This window comes from Balaenoptera acutorostrata, chromosome 10 (assembly GCF_949987535.1).
Source record: "Balaenoptera acutorostrata chromosome 10, mBalAcu1.1, whole genome shotgun sequence".
Classification (NCBI taxonomy): Eukaryota; Metazoa; Chordata; class Mammalia; order Artiodactyla; family Balaenopteridae; genus Balaenoptera; species Balaenoptera acutorostrata.
Window position 1 is genome coordinate 66,263,011 of NC_080073.1, and position 17,897 is coordinate 66,280,907.

The 17,897-nt window shown below is 54.4% G+C and overlaps 2 protein-coding genes across 2 annotated transcripts; both read right to left on the bottom strand.

The window, feature by feature from the left end:
* Positions 1 to 118: 118 nt before the first annotated feature.
* On the bottom strand, positions 119 to 7,240 carry RGL2 (ral guanine nucleotide dissociation stimulator like 2). The gene is made up of 18 exons (XM_057554284.1): positions 6,839 to 7,240; positions 6,404 to 6,612; positions 5,049 to 5,132; positions 4,615 to 4,793; positions 4,434 to 4,484; positions 4,047 to 4,344; positions 3,518 to 3,769; positions 3,332 to 3,435; positions 3,154 to 3,238; positions 3,003 to 3,071; positions 2,761 to 2,835; positions 2,130 to 2,162; positions 1,888 to 2,009; positions 1,696 to 1,791; positions 1,502 to 1,613; positions 1,103 to 1,393; positions 573 to 687; positions 119 to 464 (listed from the first exon to the last, which is right to left on the bottom strand). The coding sequence occupies exons 2-18, from the start codon at positions 6,569 to 6,571 to the stop codon at positions 253 to 255; spliced, it is 2,346 nt and encodes a 781-aa protein (XP_057410267.1). The 5' UTR covers positions 6,572 to 6,612; positions 6,839 to 7,240; the 3' UTR covers positions 119 to 252.
* Positions 7,241 to 7,707: 467 nt separating this feature from the next.
* Positions 7,708 to 17,774, bottom strand: TAPBP (TAP binding protein). Its single transcript, XM_007186896.3, has 8 exons — positions 17,513 to 17,774; positions 17,210 to 17,380; positions 16,716 to 16,976; positions 10,610 to 11,008; positions 9,866 to 10,207; positions 9,685 to 9,774; positions 9,514 to 9,551; positions 7,708 to 8,821 (listed from the first exon to the last, which is right to left on the bottom strand). Exons 1-8 carry the CDS (start codon positions 17,547 to 17,549, stop codon positions 8,810 to 8,812), a joined length of 1,350 nt encoding a protein of 449 aa, XP_007186958.2. The 5' UTR covers positions 17,550 to 17,774; the 3' UTR covers positions 7,708 to 8,809.
* Between the last annotated feature and the right edge of the window lie 123 nt (positions 17,775 to 17,897).

The following is a 17,897-nucleotide window of genomic DNA, read 5'->3' on the forward strand; positions in this document are numbered from 1 at the left end:
TCCCAGCACTAGCTGTGTGCTGCATTCATGGAAAGTGGGAAGCTATACACAGGTATCCGTCTTGGGTACCAAGATTACCAGTTCCCATAGGGCTGGATCTCGGCTGTCTGGTAAACCAGTGGCGCTTCACTGCCCCAGGGTGGTTGGCCGTCCTTCTGGATTTTTTCCCAGTGCGGCAACTGCCACCATTCAGGATGGCTCCCCACATCTGGCACTGCCACCAGAGTTCTAGGAGCCAACAGGGCTTCCTCCTCAGAACAGTGCTCGGGCAATCTTCCTCCCCGTGGCCTTGATCCTGGGAAAAGAACCCCCTCCTCCCTCACTTGGGGGAGTTCCCGAGGCAGAAGGGCCACTGGCGCGGCCCAGTGTAGCAGTGGAGGGCCGTCGCCGCTGCCGCAGGAGGAAATCGAGTGAAGCTCCATCCATAGCGTAGAAGACGTTAGCCGAGGGGGGGATGGTCAGCTCTGTAGGTTCAGAAAGGGTGTCAAGCACAAATACAGTCATTCCCCGCACAACCCCCCGGATGTGGATGCACTCTCCTCCAGAGTCTGTCTGCCCTCCCAGCCTCTGACCTCGCTCCCCTGGGAGCAGCTGCACTAGCTCATACTCTGAAGCCACCGCAGAATCACGATTGTTTTTCTTAAGGACACGACTGATGACACTTGGAGCCTTGTCCTGGCTTGTCACCTGGCAGGACAGCAGACCAAAAGAGCAATCAGTTGGCCATGATGACCTGTGCTTTCCATTTTTCCAACCCTAGGCAGTAATCCCAACCAGAAAAGGTTACCCGCGCCCAAACTTTCGAGCGAAGAGGGAAACCCAACATGGTGGCTCCCCGTACTCCATCCGCCAGCCCGCATAGTTGCTGGGCTGCTCCCTGTGGGGAAACCGCTGTTGGTTCTGAAAATCTAATACAGCCACCCAAAGTTCAAGGTGCACCAGCTAATGCAAAGTAACCTTCAAAAGAAAACATGGTTGCTAAAACCAAAGGTCAATTAAAAGTAAAATCATCCTCCCATTTGGCTGTTGACACCTAAGACATCATCTCCAGTCCCTCGGGGCACCATCCTTCACCCCACCTCCCAGCCCGCAGCTCCCTCACCAAGATGCTCTTGTAGACACTGCCGTCTTCCCCCAGCTCCATCTGGACTCGGATGATGCGGCAATCAGAGGACCCTGGCCCAGGCCCCCCTCCCCCATATCCAGCCCCCCTGGAGGCCCCTTCTGCACCCCCACTGAGCGGGGAGCCACAGGAGGCTGAGCGGCGGTGACCTCGAGAAGGCCTCGGGGAGGAAGCGGGGGGAGAGAGGTGGCTGGGGTCAGCGGGACTCTGCAGGGCTGGAGTGCTTTCCAGGGCGGAGTCCAGAGATGAGACAGACGGCCACTTCATGTGCTGGGGACAAACGACACAGGGAACTGGCACGAAGGCAGGGAGATCAAGGGAGAAAGATTCACGAAGTCAGGGTCAGTGTTGAGATCAGAGGTCAGGAGCGGAGCTCACCTGGGCCAGCCGGGTCAGCAGTGGAGCGGGGGTTCCAGGCACCTCCTCTGCCCCCACACTGGGCCAGTCCCAGGAGACAAGGGGTGTGGGACCTCCAACAGAACCCAGCACCCTGGAGTGGCAGGACATTGGGAAGGTCAGAGGGAGAAGGACAAGTCCCCAAGAGACCACCCTCCAACCACTGACTCCCTCACTCTGTCCACTGCGAGATGACCAGCGTTGGCCGAAGCACCCGCGGGGCAGGAGGGTCACTGGTACTGGATGGCTCCACCTCACAGGACACTTGATGGCTGGGGACGGGGGCAATGGGCAGAGGTCAATGCGTGACACACTGACCCCCACGCCCAGCCTGAGCCCTGGAGTCCCAACCGCACCCAGCCAGTCACCTCTGGGCCTCTGTCAGTGGCCGGAGCCCCTGTAGCCACCGCTGGATATCAGGGTCAGGTTGGAGGTCATAGCCACAACATTTGTTCTGGAGCTGCCTCAGCTCAGAAAGGACAGCAAACTCCTAGGAAGGAGCCCACAGATTGCAGGCACCAAAATTCAGGGACCCCTGACTTTGCCCTCCTCTCCCCTTCCTGGGATGTGGCTAGGGACAGCTAGCATCCAGCCCAAGTGCTCCCCTCACCTTCCTCCGCTTGTCAAAATTGATGTATCCGTTCTGCAAGGATAAAGGGGATGGGGTGAGGGTCCCAACCCTGCCACAGAGAGAACATGCCCTCTCCCAAACACTCACTTCACTCGGCCTCTCTGACTCCTCCGGCCCTCCCCCTCCTCCCCCTCTCATCCATCATGCCCTAAGCCCCCTACCTTACCCTTTAAATAGAACATCACGGGTCAAAATTGTGTCCACTTTACAGTTGAGAAAATTAGAGCTCAGAAAAGATAAGGAACTTGCCCAAGATCCCAGTATTGGTTTATTTAGCAAACTACCTATATATGCTTACATCTCAGGCATGTTCTGAGCACTCGCCAAACATTAATTGATTTAACTCTCATAATAAAAGGTTGATGTAGATACGTCACTAGTTTCCCATTTACAGATCACTAAGGCACAGGGAGGTTAAGCAAACTTGCCGAAGTAACAGAGTCCTGGCAGTGCTTCTGCCTTGCAGCCCCTTCTGGAAGGAGGTCTGTCTGACCCTGAGGCCTACTCATTCCATTATCGCAATGCATACACACACACACACACACACACACACACACACACACACACACACACACACACACACACACCCCACACCCCCCCCCCCACTGACCTCCAGCTCATCCTTGGAGGCTGCGTCCAGCATCACGAGGTCCTTCAAGAAGGTGCCAAGGTATGGGACCACACCCTGAGATCAGAGGTAAGAGTCAGTCACCCCTGCCATTGATCCAAGGGCTCTCCATCCCTCCGCACTTTCCTATCCCATTGCCTCAGAGAACAAGTTGAATTCTCCTCACCCTGCTGTGCCTCCTCTTCCATCCCTCAGACTGCTTCCACCCCCAGTTAGTCACTCACCCCACCCCGGGAGCCAGACCTCGGGGACTTCTTGGAATTTGGCTCCAGAGAAGGCTGCAGCTTCACCTCCTGGTGGTGACAGAACAAGGAGACATGGGGGTGGGGGGTGGGGTGGGGGGGGATGTCTGGGAATGCCGGGAACAGGCCTCACCTGCAGGAGGAGCTCCCGGCTCTGGGAATAATTATCCTCCTCGGAGAAAATCTGGCAGAGGCTGGAAAAGACTCTGAGGCTGTCCCTGGGGAGCAGGGGGCAGTGGCCTTGAGGAGGGGCCTGGCTCAGTTGCCCCCCTCCCAGCCCTTACCCGACTCCAGTGCCCCATCCTCCCCACCTGGCTGCTTCCCCCCAGGCTGCCCGAAGCCTGTGGATGGGGCTGGATTGCAGGGCCGACACCACAGCATACACTGAAGAGAAGTTTCGGAGCAGACGGCACTCCTGTGGGGTTCACAAGAGGGGGCTGCAGCTGTGGGCCTCTTTCCACACCACAGTCCCCAGTAGGGCCGAGCCTCTCTCCTACCTCTGCCACACGGATCCACTTCTCCAGCAGCCGGGCCCTCTGTGGGGGACGGAGTGGCCGTATGGTCACCTCCCCAGGCCCCTCTCCGGTTGAGGTAGCCCCCAGGACAGAGCTGACCACTGCCCCTGCCACCTTGTTGAACTGTATGACAGTAGCCCGGACAGATGGGCAGAGGTGGGAATGTCCTGGCCGGTCTCTGTGACCCCACAGGCCCCCCAGGCACTGAGAGGGTACCAGATTGAGAAATAGCTCCTGTGGGGCGGAGGTTAGAGGTTAAAGTTTGTAGTCAAGTGAGGTCAGTCTTCCAATATCGGGGGTGTGAGGATCTCAGGTGGCCAAGGAACCAGAGGGGCACAGGGTTTGAAGGGCAACAATCAAGAGGAAAGGGGGCAAGGTCAAAACTGGGTGGACGGAGGAGACTGGGAGCTGGATCAGGAAGGATTGGAAGCACGGTAAGGATCTGGAGTCAGGGACAGGTTAGTAGGGGGCAGGCGGCAGGGGGTGGGGGGGTCAGAGGTCAAGGTCTCACCGCATCTAGCAGGGTCAGCTGTTCGGCCAAGTGGTCAGCGAGGAACACCAGGACATCCGTGGGGTCAGCAGGGGGATCGCCGGGGAGGGCCAGGGGCTTAGGAAGTTCGGGGGTCTGGGGGTCCACCCGGGACCGGAGGTTGCGGATGAGGTCAGCGCCGCCCCCCCCAACACCCTCCCCTGCTGCATACCCTGTCCGAAGCAAGAAGCTCTCAAGCCGGTCAATCTGACCCTTGACCTCAGAGCCAAAATCCTCAGGGTGAGAGGCCAGCCAGGTTGACAATACAGAGATGGCTACCCTGGGAGAAGTGGAATCCGCCAGGGGTCAGATGTCAGGCTGCAGCCTGGGCGGAGGGAACTGTGAGGTTAAGAATCAGGGGTCACTCACCCTTTTGTCCTCTCTAGCTCATCTGTAGGATGAGATTCAAGGGCTTCCAGCCTGGGGAGTGGAAGAGATTCTATCTGTCCATTTTTTCCAAAACGCTAGTGGCTTTGACTATTTGGGCGGGATATTCTGGCTTTAGAAAGTCCAGACATGTCAATGACCCTTGCTCCCTTATGACCCTGACCTGTCAGCCATAAGCCCTAGCAGGGCAGGCGTGGAGGTGAAGGCCCGGTGAGTAGCCAGGAAGGCTGCCGTGAAGGTCACGTCAGTCCCTGATGTCCGGGCGTCCAGCAGGTGTCTGACCAGGGCCTCCAGAGTGCCAGCTCGGAGCCTCCGGGAGGAACGCGGGGGAGGCCTCGGGGCCTGGGGGAGACAGAGGGCCAGTCACTGACCCTTTTTTCAACTCTGCCCCTAGATATCTGGGAGAAATCCCAGACCTAGGAGATGATCCAGGCTCACTGTATTAAGATTCAGAGAGGGCAAAAGACTTGACCTAAGTCACAGAGCAGAGTCCGGTCTGCAAACTTCCAACCTGGCACTCTGGCCAGAAAGTTGGCTGGAGGAAGGGGAACTGGGAGGTGGAGGGTCAGAGGTGAGAAGTCAAAGTTATGATCTCACCGAGGGATCAACAGGCCGATACTGGCGACTTGTGACAGTAAAGGTGGCACCATCCTCCTCCTCGTCCCAGACAGACACAGGGGCCTGGAGGAGCAAGGAAGGGGAGGTCAGACAGTTCCACACCATACCCCACTGCCCAACCCTCAGCCCCAGGCCCTACTCCTCCCTCTGTACCCCTCACCTGTTGCGGCGGGGGACAGTACCAGCGAGTACGAGGGGTGGGGGGGACTGGTGACCCCAGGTCTCCCCCCCTGGGGCCCAGACAGCCCCCCGCAAGCCGCCTCAGGGCCCGGTGGAGTCTAGGGGGTTGCCGTGGGGGGCTGGATGGAATGCAGGAACCCTGGTCCTGGAGACCGCTGTAGCCCCTTCCCCCCAGAGCTGAGCCCCAGAACAGCGGAGAATCAAGGTGCAAAGGATAGGAGACGGGAAGCGAGAGAGGCAGAAAGCCTGAGGCAGAGACCTTGAGAAGCTGAAACCTCAGTCACAGGCACAGCCGCATGCTCCGCCCTCCCCCGCAGGAACTGACCAAGCCCAAAGAGTTAATCCTTCCCCTTAGCCCCCTTTCCCCGGGTCCCTCAGCCCTGGAGACCCCCCTCGAGGTGGCGGCTCTGATCCCAGTACAGGAAGGAGAAGGGGAAGTGGGGATGATGTGGGGGGAAGACTCAAGAGTGTCATGTGACCCAGCCCCTCCCCCAACCGATCCCGAAAAACCAGCCCTGCTAGTCACCCAGCCCTCACCCAGACTCTGGACCCAGGAGTCCAAAGCCTCCGGGCCTCAAATCCAACTTTCGGGGCCTCCCGAGGCCCCAGTCCTACTCCTGGCCAACGCCATTAGTCCCGGGGAAAAGCAGGTGACCACCCGCCACTCAGCCCGGGATGGTCCCTCCAAGGGCCGAGAACCTTGGCTTCGCGCCTCCACCCAGAGCACGGCAGGAGAGGGGGGAGGGGTCACGAAATCAAGGGGTTCCCTCCCCAGTCCCGGAATCAGAGGAGCGGGTTACTGTGGAAACAAACCCCTCCCCGCCAAACAAAAACAGGGAAGGAGACAGGGACCTAGACACCAAGCCCAGAGAGACGGGCACACTCGGGCACAGGCGGAGAGGGCCAGAGACCCGCAGGACAGCCAGACAGACGCTCCTGGCAGGAACAGGGCAGGTTTCTGCGGGCAGGTCCTGAGTCACACTGCGGCACAGAACCACAGAAACACCGGGGCTCCCCGCAGCGGGGAGACAGGTAGACACCAGCGAGAGGCGCGGAAGTAGCTGAGGCAGGAAGAGATGAAGGGACACAGACACCGAAAGGTGGAGAGTCTCTGAAATATACACGCCCCCTACCTCCCACCTCCCGCGTCTCACCTCGTCGTCTTCCTCCTCCTCCTCCTCCTCCTCCTCCTCCTGCCCCCCGCCCACGCCCCGGCCACCTGGGCCCCCACCCTCTTCGGGGTCTCGACTCCGGAAGCTGCTCAGCACGACTCCCCCGGGGGGGCTCGTGTCCCAAAACAGCCGCAGGGGCCGCGGGAGCATGGCCGAGTGAAGGAATCAGCGGGGTCGGGCCATGGGGGCGCCTGGGGAGAGACAGGAGGGGGGCAGGTGGAGAGTCAGGTGGGCGAGGGGGATCCGGAGGGGAGGTAAGCGGGTGGGTTCTAGGTAACCGGATGGGAGTCCTGCAGGGAGGCTGGGCGGGGGGGGAAGGAGGGATACAGGGGTGAAATATGGGGGGCCTTGCATTTTGAGGATGAGGGGGTCACGAGTACGGGAACGGGCAGGGTCACAGGGTGCTCTGGCTCTGACCTGCTCAGGAGGGGCGGGGGCAGCGCGGGTCCCGGGCCGCTGTTCCCGTAGGTCTCCGGCCCCTGATCAAGTTCCCGGACCGAGTCCCTTCCCCGGCTTTTCCGCACCCCCTTGTACCCTCGCCAGACTCCCGGGCCCTCCCGCCCTTTCCGCTCCCCCCCACGTCCGCCCGCTCCGAGAGCAGGAGCCAAAAAGGGAAGGAAGTGAGGACAGGAGCCAGGGCCGCGGACGAGAGGAGCGCTGGACACTCAGGGGCCGGGACCCAGGAGCCCGGGTCTCCAGCTCCGCTGTCCTCGGGCCCCCCGGACTCGGGGATCCTGGAACCCAAGTCGCCCCGCCGTGAACTGGTATAAAGATTTCAGTCTCCAGCCCCCGGGGAAGGGCAGGAGCCAAATTTGACATTCCTCTCCCCCAACACAACCACTAGGCTAAAACTCCCGCGGGAAGCGTTTTAGGCGGGGACGGACACAGTTACTCCAGCCCGCGGGGTTCCACTCCCACCCCCACCCACACCCACACCCAAGCGTGTAGCGCGCCCAAATCCACTCCGGCTTTTCCTGAGAGCCCTGGGTTCCCGCCCCCTCGGAAGGGGGCGGAGCAGGAAGCCGCCACGTCCGGTTAGGGACTCGGCGCTCGGGGGTTTCCGACGCCAAGGCCTGGATCTCGGCTCACGTACGGTCACCCCGCGAGGGCCGGCTGCTTGAGGGCGTCCTGTCCGCCATTAGTGGCGCCCGACCCCAATCAGTTCCGAAGGGGGATTGGGTGCAGCCGAGGCATTTGAGAGGCGGGGTCGTTGGAAGGAACCACACGTGATTGGAAGTGTCCTTGCGCTTGGAAAGGGGATCCCTGGGGAAGAACTGAGGCACCCGTTGGAAGCACTGAACAAGTTTATTCCCATACGATTAGACCCGCTCCCCGCGTCGGTCTGGCCAACCGTCCTGACCTTCGGAGGTCCCTAAGCCGAGCCGCTGCTTCCATCCTCCAATAGTTATTTGATCCAACACCTGCATTTGAATTCTTAGGACGCAAAAAGACTAACTTCTTATGTTGAGCGCCCTCCAGCGGGCGCCAGGGCCTGTGCCAGCGCGGGGGATACACCAGGGTACGGACAGGCTCGTCCTCGCCTTCGAGGAGCCGACAGTCCGGGCAGGGAGACAGGCATTTAACAACGACTCGCACAATCACTTAAATACAACCGTGGTGAACCGCACAAGAGGGACACGCGGCCATCTGAGGGAATGACAAGGCTGACCTGGTCTGGAGCCCAGGAAGGGCGAGGGTGGACCAGGCAGAGGGAACAGCGCTCTGGGACCCAGGGAGGGTGGGAGGCTATTAAGAAAAAGGATCAGCCGTAGGTGTGACCAGCATTGAGAAGAGGGCCGGAGAGAGCACGAGGCGGGCTTGAAGAGGTAAGCAGTGGCTGGAGCGCAGGGATACACAAGCCAGGACAAGAAGAATGGATTTTGCCTCTAGAGCACCCGTTTCTGTCCCAGAGGTCCCTGAGACTATTTCAGGGGGTATGCGAAGTTTAGGCTATTTTCATAACAATCCCAAACTGTTATTTGCCTTTTCATTCTCATTCTCTAAAAAACGTACAGTGTTTTCCTGAAGCTACATGACGTGTATTGACATCGTCCCCACAGCTAATGGAACGTGTGCTTGTGTCTTCCTGTGTATTAAATTGTTCTCAGTTTTAAGTGCTAGTACAATAAATATCTATAGTTTATAACCCACATAAGCAAAAGCTCTATAGGGTCCTTGATAATTTGTAAGAGGTCCTGAGAACAAAATTTTTGAGAAGTGCTGCTCTAGAGCCCTAAGAAGGTGAATGTCTTGTGTCTTTTCAGAAAGCAGCTGCTCACTGGAGAGACTGGAGGGAGCAGGAACCAAGGGTATACAATTCGGGGGAGTTACTACAGTGGCTCAGACCAGAGATGATGGTGGCTGCCCCAGGATGGTGGTGAGTTGGCCTCACTGTGTTTTCTGGAAGAGAAGTAAAAAGGAGGTGAGGAATTCGGGGCAGGGTGAAGTGCTCATGGTCAATCCAGAGACAAATGAACATCATGGGCACAGAGGATGGCAGATCAAAGAGGCTAACATTTTCCATGTGTTTTAAGCCTGGCACTGCGCCAAGTGCTTTTGCTCCTGCATCTTCCAGAGGAGATGCCCTTTCTCCTTTAATCATTCCAAGAGCCCTCTGAGGCTCTGCTGGCCGGTAGGGTAGCCACCACCCACTTGTGTCTGTTGAGCATTTGAAATGTGGCTAGTCCAAATTCAGGTGTGCTGCCAGTTTAAAATAAACTCCTGTTTTTGAGAACTTAAAATGGAAAAAACACTATAATTTCTTAGACTGATTACATGTTGCCACGATAACATTTTGGATATATTAGATATCTCTTTACCTTTTTAATGCAGTCCCTAGATTATGTATTTAAATTTACATATGTGGTTTGCATTATATTTCTATTGGACAGCGCTGCCTAAGCAGTTTTTTCCCCCTACACCCAAGGAAACTGAGGTGTAGCATGTTTGAGATGGCAGGATTTAATGCAGGTCTGTGTGAATTACAAGTCTGGATTCTGCCCACCAAGCCAGCAGCCTCCCTCCTGGGTAAGGAGTTGGGCAGAGGGGATAAAATGAGAAGGGAAAAATAAAGGAAGGTAGAGTGTTGTTACCTTTTCCGTTGAATCCTTGGAAGTTGCCAGGTAGGCAGCTGTGGAGAGAAATTTAGAAGGGATGGGATGGGGCAGTAGAAGGGCAGAGGGATGGATGTCAGGCTTCTTCTGAGAGGAGGAAGAGAATGTCTGCCAGTCAAGGGTCCCAGTCTGGGTGGGGCTTACACTCACCAGCCCAGCCCAGCACGTTGATGAGCCCAAGGAGGAGAAAGGCAGACAGGAAGAGGCCTACGCCATCCTCCAGAGAGGGCCCAGAGAGACCTGGCAGGCAGAAGGGGCAAGAATGAGTCTGAAATTCCCAGGCACCCCTCCCCACCCCCCCTCCCCATTTCTCCATATTCCAGGCTCTTACCAGCTACCTGCAGGGTGACCTTGGCGCTGCGCCCTGAGGCGGGCAGGCTGGGGTGGTGGACACGACAGGCATAGCGTGCCCCGTGCTGCCCAGTGGTGACCGGGGGTGGCTGCAGGTGTGCAGAGAGGCTCACAGAGCCATCTGAGTGATGGCTCAGGGCCGAGAGCCACCTCTGCCCCTCGGCCTTCTGAAAGCGACCCTCTGGGCCATCCCAGAGCTCCCACTCCACCTCCAGGCCCTCAGAAGGGTAGAAGTGGGACACGAGGCAGACCAGCTCCGGGGGTGCCTCCCTGGGGGCAGCCCATATAAGAGGTGCTGGTGTCAGGGCCACCTTGGGGGGCTCTGGGGAGAGAGTAAGAAAGCAGCATGGGGAAATCAATCAACATTGTCCTCTCTCAGAGGCCCTCAGTGTGCCCTCTGGCTTCCCCAATACTGAGGGGTTTGGGTTTTTTCCTCCCAGGATGGGGAACCCGCCATCTCCCCATTGGTGTTTCACAGGAATCTCCATGCCAAAGCCCCCATTCTCAGGGACCCCTACTCCCTCAGATTTGGGAACCTTCATCCCAAAGCCGCTCAGATTCCCAGGGACCCTCTACCCATTGCCCCCCTGACTCTCAGGGACCCCCAAGCTGTCTCCCTCTACTCACCCAGCACCCTTTTCTCCACCATCCTTCCCCCATCATGGTGTCCCCATAATCCCAGTGATCACCCTCTACCCACAGGGACCCCTGTCCCCTCACTCACTCTGTACAGCAAGCTCCAGGGTGGTCTGCCCTTGCAGGTATGGCAGGTGTACAGTAGCCAGATAGGTGCCCTCCTGGAAGGGCTGCACTGCAGGCAGCCAGAAGGTCCCATTTCCAGTCCATGGCCCCAAGGGCTCATCATCATCCCAAGCAGCAAATGCCACCGCCCCCTCTCGGGCAACTGGCATTTGCCCACTCAGCCCAGGAGTCGCAGCCAGCATCAGGTGCCCCTTACCCAGGTGCTGGCGTCGCCATTCCAGCCCAAAGGGAGGGGGACCTGGGGCCAGAGAGGTAGCAGCCTTGGGGGTGGGGAGCGTGTAGGCAAAGCTCAAGTCCAGCAGGGCATCTTGTCCCATTCGGATGCGAGGGGTGGGGGTGTGAGTGAGGACAGTCAGCACAGCTGGGGAAGATGGGGAGAGGAAGGTGGGGAGGGAGAGAGGAAGAAAGAGAAAAAAATAGAGAAATGGAGTTACGGGGGGGGGGGGACTCGACTCTAATTTACCCACCCCTCTGAGGACACCTCCCTTCTGACACTCACCATCTCCCAGCCCTCCCTGCAAATCCCCTTTGCCCTGGGACTGGGTGGGACCCAGTGTGACTCAGAGTGAGCAGAGAGGTCTCAAGGTGAATAGAGGCAGTGACTGGGTACAGCCCTTGAAGGCTGCTCGGAACACACAGCCCGTGCTGCACCAGCTCTGGGGTCAGCGGGATCTGAGTGTGCTCTGACACAACCTGAACCAGCCCACCAGTCTCCACGCCCACCTTTGAAGAGCCAGGCCTTTCTTGGTTTGCTGGTGAAGAAGTGATGACTAATGACTGTCAACCCTATGGTGCTATGCAGAGTATTTACTGACTCTTGAAGGTTCTGGCTCTAGACTAAACCTGAACACAGACATCTATGCTCTACTGAGGCAGTATATGCTGGTTGAGCGCCTGGAGCCTGGCTGCCCTGGTTAATCCCAACTTTGCAGTTATTAATATGGCCTTGGAACAGTTACTTTACTCTTCAGTTTCCGAATCTCCTAAATAGGGATAATAATGATGATAGTACCTATCCCATGGGGTTGTAGTGAAGGTTAAATCATTTAACACCTGCTACTCAGATGTATGCAGTTCCTGATTCTGGATAACAAAGACACCTATATATGAAAGCTGCTTAGAACAGTGCCTGGAACACAGTATGACTACAAAAGTGTTTGCTGTGATTACAGCCAACCATCTGCCAGACAAACGTAACGTGCCCCAACTCAATAGCATCTCTAGAACATTTCCCCACTCGGCTCCAATGCCCATCTTCCCTGCCTTGACCAATGATCACCACCAGCCCCCAGGCACTAAAGGCAAGCATTTGGAGTCCCTAAGACTCCTTCTTCTAATTAATTCATTCAACTAATATTTATTGAGCACCTAGGATGTTCACGGTTGACGAGAGTAGTAAACAAGACAGGCAGCCCCTGCCCTCAAATTGTGTAGGAGACAGATTGCCAAATATAATGTGCTATGTGCTATCCCCACCAGGCCCTAATTCTGTCTCCCAAATAGATCTTACATGTTTCCTACTCAAGTTCTTATCAATATACATTTGGACAATTACAACAGCCTCCTCTCAGGTCTCCCTATCCTCTATCAGTATCTCTCTCCCTTTCATTTCATCCTCCACACTAAAACCAAATAGCGTGGCTACAAGTCTGATCTGGGCACTTGCCTGTTTAAAAATCCCAGCTACCTAGGACGCCAGCAACTAAAGGCACACGCTGGAGCTAGATGGCCCGGGTTCAATTCCTAGCCATGCTTCTTACAAGTTGTGTGTCCCTGGGCAAATTACCTAACTGCTCTGTGTCTCATATTTCTTCATCTGTGACATGGGAATAACTTCAGTACCTAGTTCTTATGGTTGTTGAGAAGAATAAATAAGATTATGCCTATAAAGTGCTTAGAACAGGAGCTGGCATATAGAAAATGCTTAGCTGTTAACTATTTTCATTACTGTCATCATCATCATGATGGACTTGCTGGGTATCTTGGGAAAAGGACTTAATCTCTATTTTCCCCATTAGTCCAATGATCTAATCCTTGCTTACCTTTTGTAGGAATCAAGTAAAATAACAGGCTTTTGGGAAAATGGCACACACACACACACACACACATACAAAACTTCTGATGGTTCACTATCATTTATAAACTCCAGCTTTCAGGGTACTTGGTAATCCAGCCCCCAACCCATCTTTCCAGACTCCTCTTGCACCCTAAGAACCAGCCACATAGAATCCCTTTCTTGTGACCAGTAGAAACTCTAGTCACTGGGCTTTGCTTTGGGTCCTTCAGTTTCCAATGTCCCTCCCCCATTTTCTCCAACATCTAACTACTTCATGTCCTTCAGATCTGTTCCACTGCCAGAAATGTCTGGGTCTTCCAGGTAGAAGTAATTTTTTTCTCTTGTGGTTATTTTTATGTAATTTTTTTTTTTTTTGGCCATGCCACGGGGCTTACGGGATCTTAGCTCCCCAACCAGGGATTGAACCCCAGGCCCTCGACAGTGAAAGCGCAGAGTCCTAACCACTAGACTGCCAGGGAATTCCCTATTTTTGTGTAATTTTTAATCCTAGCTTCTAAGGCCTACAAGGTTAAACTTCTCTGAACTTCATGGGATTGTTTTTGTTCAATAAAGTAAAAAAAAGTAAGCAATTTCATTTAGTTTATTAAAATCCAAAAATACAGTTTTGAATTGTAAGAATCAATCCGTAGGATTAATAAACAAAACCTAAAGGTTTTACAGTTCAACCTTAAGCTAACAGTGCTCTTTAATATGGGTTTATGAAGCAATTGTAGACCTGCATCCCACAACCTGGACTCTGTAAAAATACAAATGTAAGCACAACAGGGCCAGAACCTGTTGGTAAGGAAATTTCTACCTGTTTTGCAGCTTGTACTATATAGGCGTATGCTTTTCTGTTAAAAAGTGAATGGTAAAAACTATTATAAAGTATTACTGAAAAAATTTAAACCCAAACCTAATCAAGCCTCTAGCTCTACCTACCAATTTATAGGAAATATGGAGGGAAAAGGAACAAGGGAAATGACAGGATGAGGAAACAATTGGCCAAATATAGAATGTGGGAACCTCTACAGAACAAATGACAAAATCAATAGCATTTAAAGGGGTGGGGCAATTACAAATAAAAGAGACTTAAGAGACAAAACTGGGACCTCCCTGGTGGCGCAGTGGTTAAGAATCTGCCTGTCAATTCAGGGGACAGGGGTTCGACCCCTGGTCCGGGAAGATCCCACATGCCGTGGAGCAACTAAGCCCGTGCACCACAACTACTAAGCCTGTGCTCTAGAGCCCACGAGCCACAACTACTGATCCCGTGTGCCACAACTACTGAAGCCCGCGCGCCTAGAGCCCGTGCTCCACAAGAGAGGCCACCGCAACGAGAAGCCCGCGCACCGCAATGAAGAGTAGCCCCTGCTCGCCGCAACTAGAGAAAGCCCGCATGCAGCAACGAAGACCCAAGGCAGCCAAAAATAAATTAATTAATTTAAAATAAAAGAGAGACAAAACTGTTATAGACTGAATGTCTGTGGTTCTCCCTCCCCCAACCCCCCCAATTCAAATATTGAAGCCTTAACCTACAATGTGACTGTATTTGGAAATAGGGACTATGAGGAGGTGATAAAAGTTAATCAGGTCATAAAGGTAGGCCCTAACCTGATAGAGCTGGTGCCCTTATAAGAAGAGGAAGAAACACCACAGCTCTCTCTCTCCCCTCCATGTGGGGACACAGCCAGAAGGCAGCCATCTGTAACCACAAGGGGAGAGTTCTCACCAGACAACAGCCCTGCTAGCACCTTGATCTTGGACTTGATCTTGGACTTCTAGCCTCCAGAACTGTGAGAAAATAAATTCCTGTTGTTTAAGCCCTCTGGTTTATGATATTTTGTTATGGCAGCCCAAGCAGCTGCAACAACCAAATAGAATATATAGACCTCTTTTTGATCCTGATTCAAGCAAATAGACTGTAAAATAACATCATTGAGACAATCGGGAAAAATTTAATATGAGCCAGGAATTAAATGATACTAAGGAATTATTGTTTGTTTTGTTAGGTATGATAATGCTCTGGTGGGGGGGGGGTTGTTAAAGTCCTTATATGATAGAGATGCTTACTGAAGTACTTATGAGTAAAATAATACGATGGGATATACTTAAAAACACTTCCAAAAAAGAACAAAAGTTTGGGGGAGGATAGGTAAAACAATTTGGTAAAATGTAATAACTATACAAGTAGATAATGGGTGTATAGGGGGTTCATTTTACTGTTCTCTACTTTAGTGTGTCATTGAAACTTTCTATAACAACTTTAAAAGAATGATGAGAATTAAATACTATACACACAAGTATGTTACGAAAGTATATTTCTCAACAAACATTTTAGAGTATTTGACAACTAATTTGGTAAGAAATAAAGTATAAATGCATACTAGCAAAATTACTGATGATCTGTGACCCTGGAAAGAGTTCATTTTTAATTTTACATTGAAACAACAACTTTCATATTCTTAAATCCCTAATCAAGTAGGAATGCTTGAAAAGGAGGACTGAGCACAGCAACTAGTTTTCACCCCTGGTGGTGGGTGAGATGCAATAATTTTCTCTCCTGGGCACACGCCCATGGCTCCCTATCTGCACTTCTGTTACGGTCCAAGTCACTTTCTACTCTACAATTACCCATGACAAATCTGATGGGAACCTTCCTGAGAGTAGACTCTACATCCGATCACCTTTGTGACCCTTAAAAGTACCCAAGGCCACCCCAGAGGTTCTGATTTAATTCATCTGGAGTAAAACTCGGATTTCAGTATAACCTCCAAAAGGATTCTTATTTGCAGCCTGGACTGAGAACTACTGGGCCCTAATTTATTCTTGGTGATAATAAATATTTATTTAATCAGTGAATAAATTAACAAAGTGTCTCTCTTGATTGTTACAACAATGGGAAGGCAGATGGGAAATAACCATTCACATTTTACAGTTGGAAAAGCAGATTCAGAGAGAAAAGGACATTCTCACCCCACCTTGTGAAGCCAACAGCCTGGGAAATATTCCTGCCCACTAGAGACAGCTACTGTCCCCACAAGGAGCAGTTTGCCTCTGCCCCTGCCCATGGCGAGGTCTGGGGACTAAAAATGGAGGTGTAGGCAGATGTGAGGGTTGCAGGGTGGGTGCTGAGCCCTGTGGGTGATTCTCTCTCAGTGATGAGGGTGGCAGGGAGAAGATACTGGGGAAGGGAGGGTGTAGGGCTCGGCTGGGGTTGACCAGCCGGTCAGGCTGTATTGTTTCCATAAAATCGCACAAGACTGAAGGAAGCCGAGGACTCTGTTAATATCCTACCCACCCTCCCGAGAAGAGCTCCGAGAAATCCCAAATCCCGGTCAGATCTTCCCCATTCTTGCTTTATCGGCCCACTCGCTCCCTGCGCCCCAGCCCAGCAAGGTGCCCGACCCCTGGGCCTCAAACAGCGTAACACAATGCAGTAAGTGGTCCTTGCAGCGGGAACCATTAGATCTCCTGCCGCTTCCCTTCCACGCACTCAAGCCCACCATTCGGTGACCACAGAGTCAGGGCGTCATCACGCGCTATAGGGAAGGGTCTGTCAGGGGAGGTCGACGCACTTGAGCTCAAGAGCCTGTGCTTTGCTGATTGCCGCAGTGCCGGATGTGGGCGCGGGTGGGGCGCGAAGGCTGTTTTTTTAAACTGGGTGAACCGCAAATGTGGGGGAGCCTAGCAAGATCTAGGAGGAAAGGTGCAAAAGTTCCTGCTTCTGAGACCCTCCCAACTCCGTCGCCTAGAGAGTTTCTTAAGGTCGGTGTCAGGAACCCCCGCCTGTCTCCAAAGCCCCGCCCCAAACCGCACTTTTGTTTAAACTAGGCTGGGACTAGAAAAAGGGGTAGAGACAGCTTAACTTTAGCTGAACTGCCTCGATTTATAAATAAAGAAACTGAGACCCGACTAGGGAAATGACTCGCTCAAGTCCACATAGCGAGTTAACGGCTGATCTGGACCCTTAGAATCTACCCGTTTATCTCTACTTCCCCTCGGTAGCTACCTGTTGCCATGGTGATGAGAGCAGGCTCCGGCTGAGGCTCGGACTGTGGTCGAAGGAGGCTGGAGAGGCTGAGGACCGGGCTGGACATGCTGACCATGAGCCAAGTCCCATCCAGGGCCCGCGGGCAGCTCTGCTCCGGGGTCAAGCCGCTGACCCAGTTCGCCGAGGCAGGGAGCGGGACGTAGTGGCTCATTTCGCACCGTGGCGCGGGGGCGTCCCGCGGGTATCGCCTGAAGGCGGCCAGGAGGGTGCCCGCGGGGTCTGTGAGCGCAGAGAGAGAAGTTGCTGCCTTAGAATCTCCGCCAGGAAAGGGGCGGGGAGGGCAGCGTCCAGGGAATTTTAAAGGTACAGACTACCCGGTAGCGAGAGATTTAAAAGTGATCCAGTTTCATTTTACAGAGGGGGAAACTGAGGCCCGAGGTCACTGTGAGACCTAAAGAGCAGGGGGTTTCAGTGGAGGCGACAGAGTTGGGAGCGAGTCCGGCATGACTCACCATGCACTTTGAGGTAGCGCTCTGGGTCGAGGTCCGGCCGGGGAGGTGGGCTCTCCGGGCCCTGGCGCAGCAGCAGTGCAGCAGGTTTCTTGGACAACCGGCCGCCGCCCTCATCCTCCACGAACCAGCACTCTATCACTGCGGGTCCCGCCAAGACGGCGGTCGCCGAGACTGGGGGGGAGGGGCGCGAGTGAGGGGACGGCCCCAACGTCAGGTGACCCGACCTCCCCCACCTCACCCCCAGACGTGGTGGCAGTCACCTCCCACCGCTTCCCTGGGCTAAGAGTCGCGGGGTTCGCTCACCCAGAGCCACAGCGAGGAGCAGGGACAGGGGCTTCATGGCGCCGCGATCTTCTCAGCTCCGAAGCCACCTCTTCCCCCTTTCACTTTCACTTTCCTCCAAAGGCCGGCAGGAGGGGCGGAGGAAATCTCCGCTCCGGTTAGGGGAAGGCTCGGGGTAGGCAGGTGCTTCCTCCACGGGCTGGGCAGGGATCCGGTAACATCCTCTCCAGTTCTGATCTGGGGAACTCAGCCCCGCCCAGCCGTCCTGAACCACCCAGCACCACAGAGTCTAGGAGCCTTCCCACGCCAGAGGCACCCCCTCCTGTCCACCCCAACCCCGAATCCACTTCCCTGAGAACCCTTACTCCACCTTCCCCGACCTGGGCCAGGTCCCCAGCAAACACAT

Coding starts and splice junctions, on each gene's coding strand:
- RGL2 (XM_057554284.1), bottom strand. CDS start 6,571: ATGCTCCCGCGGCCCCTGCGGCTGTTTTGGGACACGAGCCCCCCCGGG. Junction 1,792..1,887: donor CCACTGACAGAGGCCCAGAG/GTGACTGGCTGG, acceptor CCCCGTCCCCAG/CCATCAAGTGTCCTGTGAGG. Junction 1,614..1,695: donor GTCATCTCGCAGTGGACAGA/GTGAGGGAGTCA, acceptor CTGCCACTCCAG/GGTGCTGGGTTCTGTTGGAG.
- TAPBP (XM_007186896.3), bottom strand. CDS start 17,549: ATGAAGCCCCTGTCCCTGCTCCTCGCTGTGGCTCTGG. Junction 17,381..17,512: donor GCTCCTCGCTGTGGCTCTGG/GTGAGCGAACCC, acceptor CCTCCCCCCCAG/TCTCGGCGACCGCCGTCTTG. Junction 10,208..10,609: donor CCTGGAGCTTGCTGTACAGA/GTGAGTGAGGGG, acceptor CTCTCTCCCCAG/AGCCCCCCAAGGTGGCCCTG.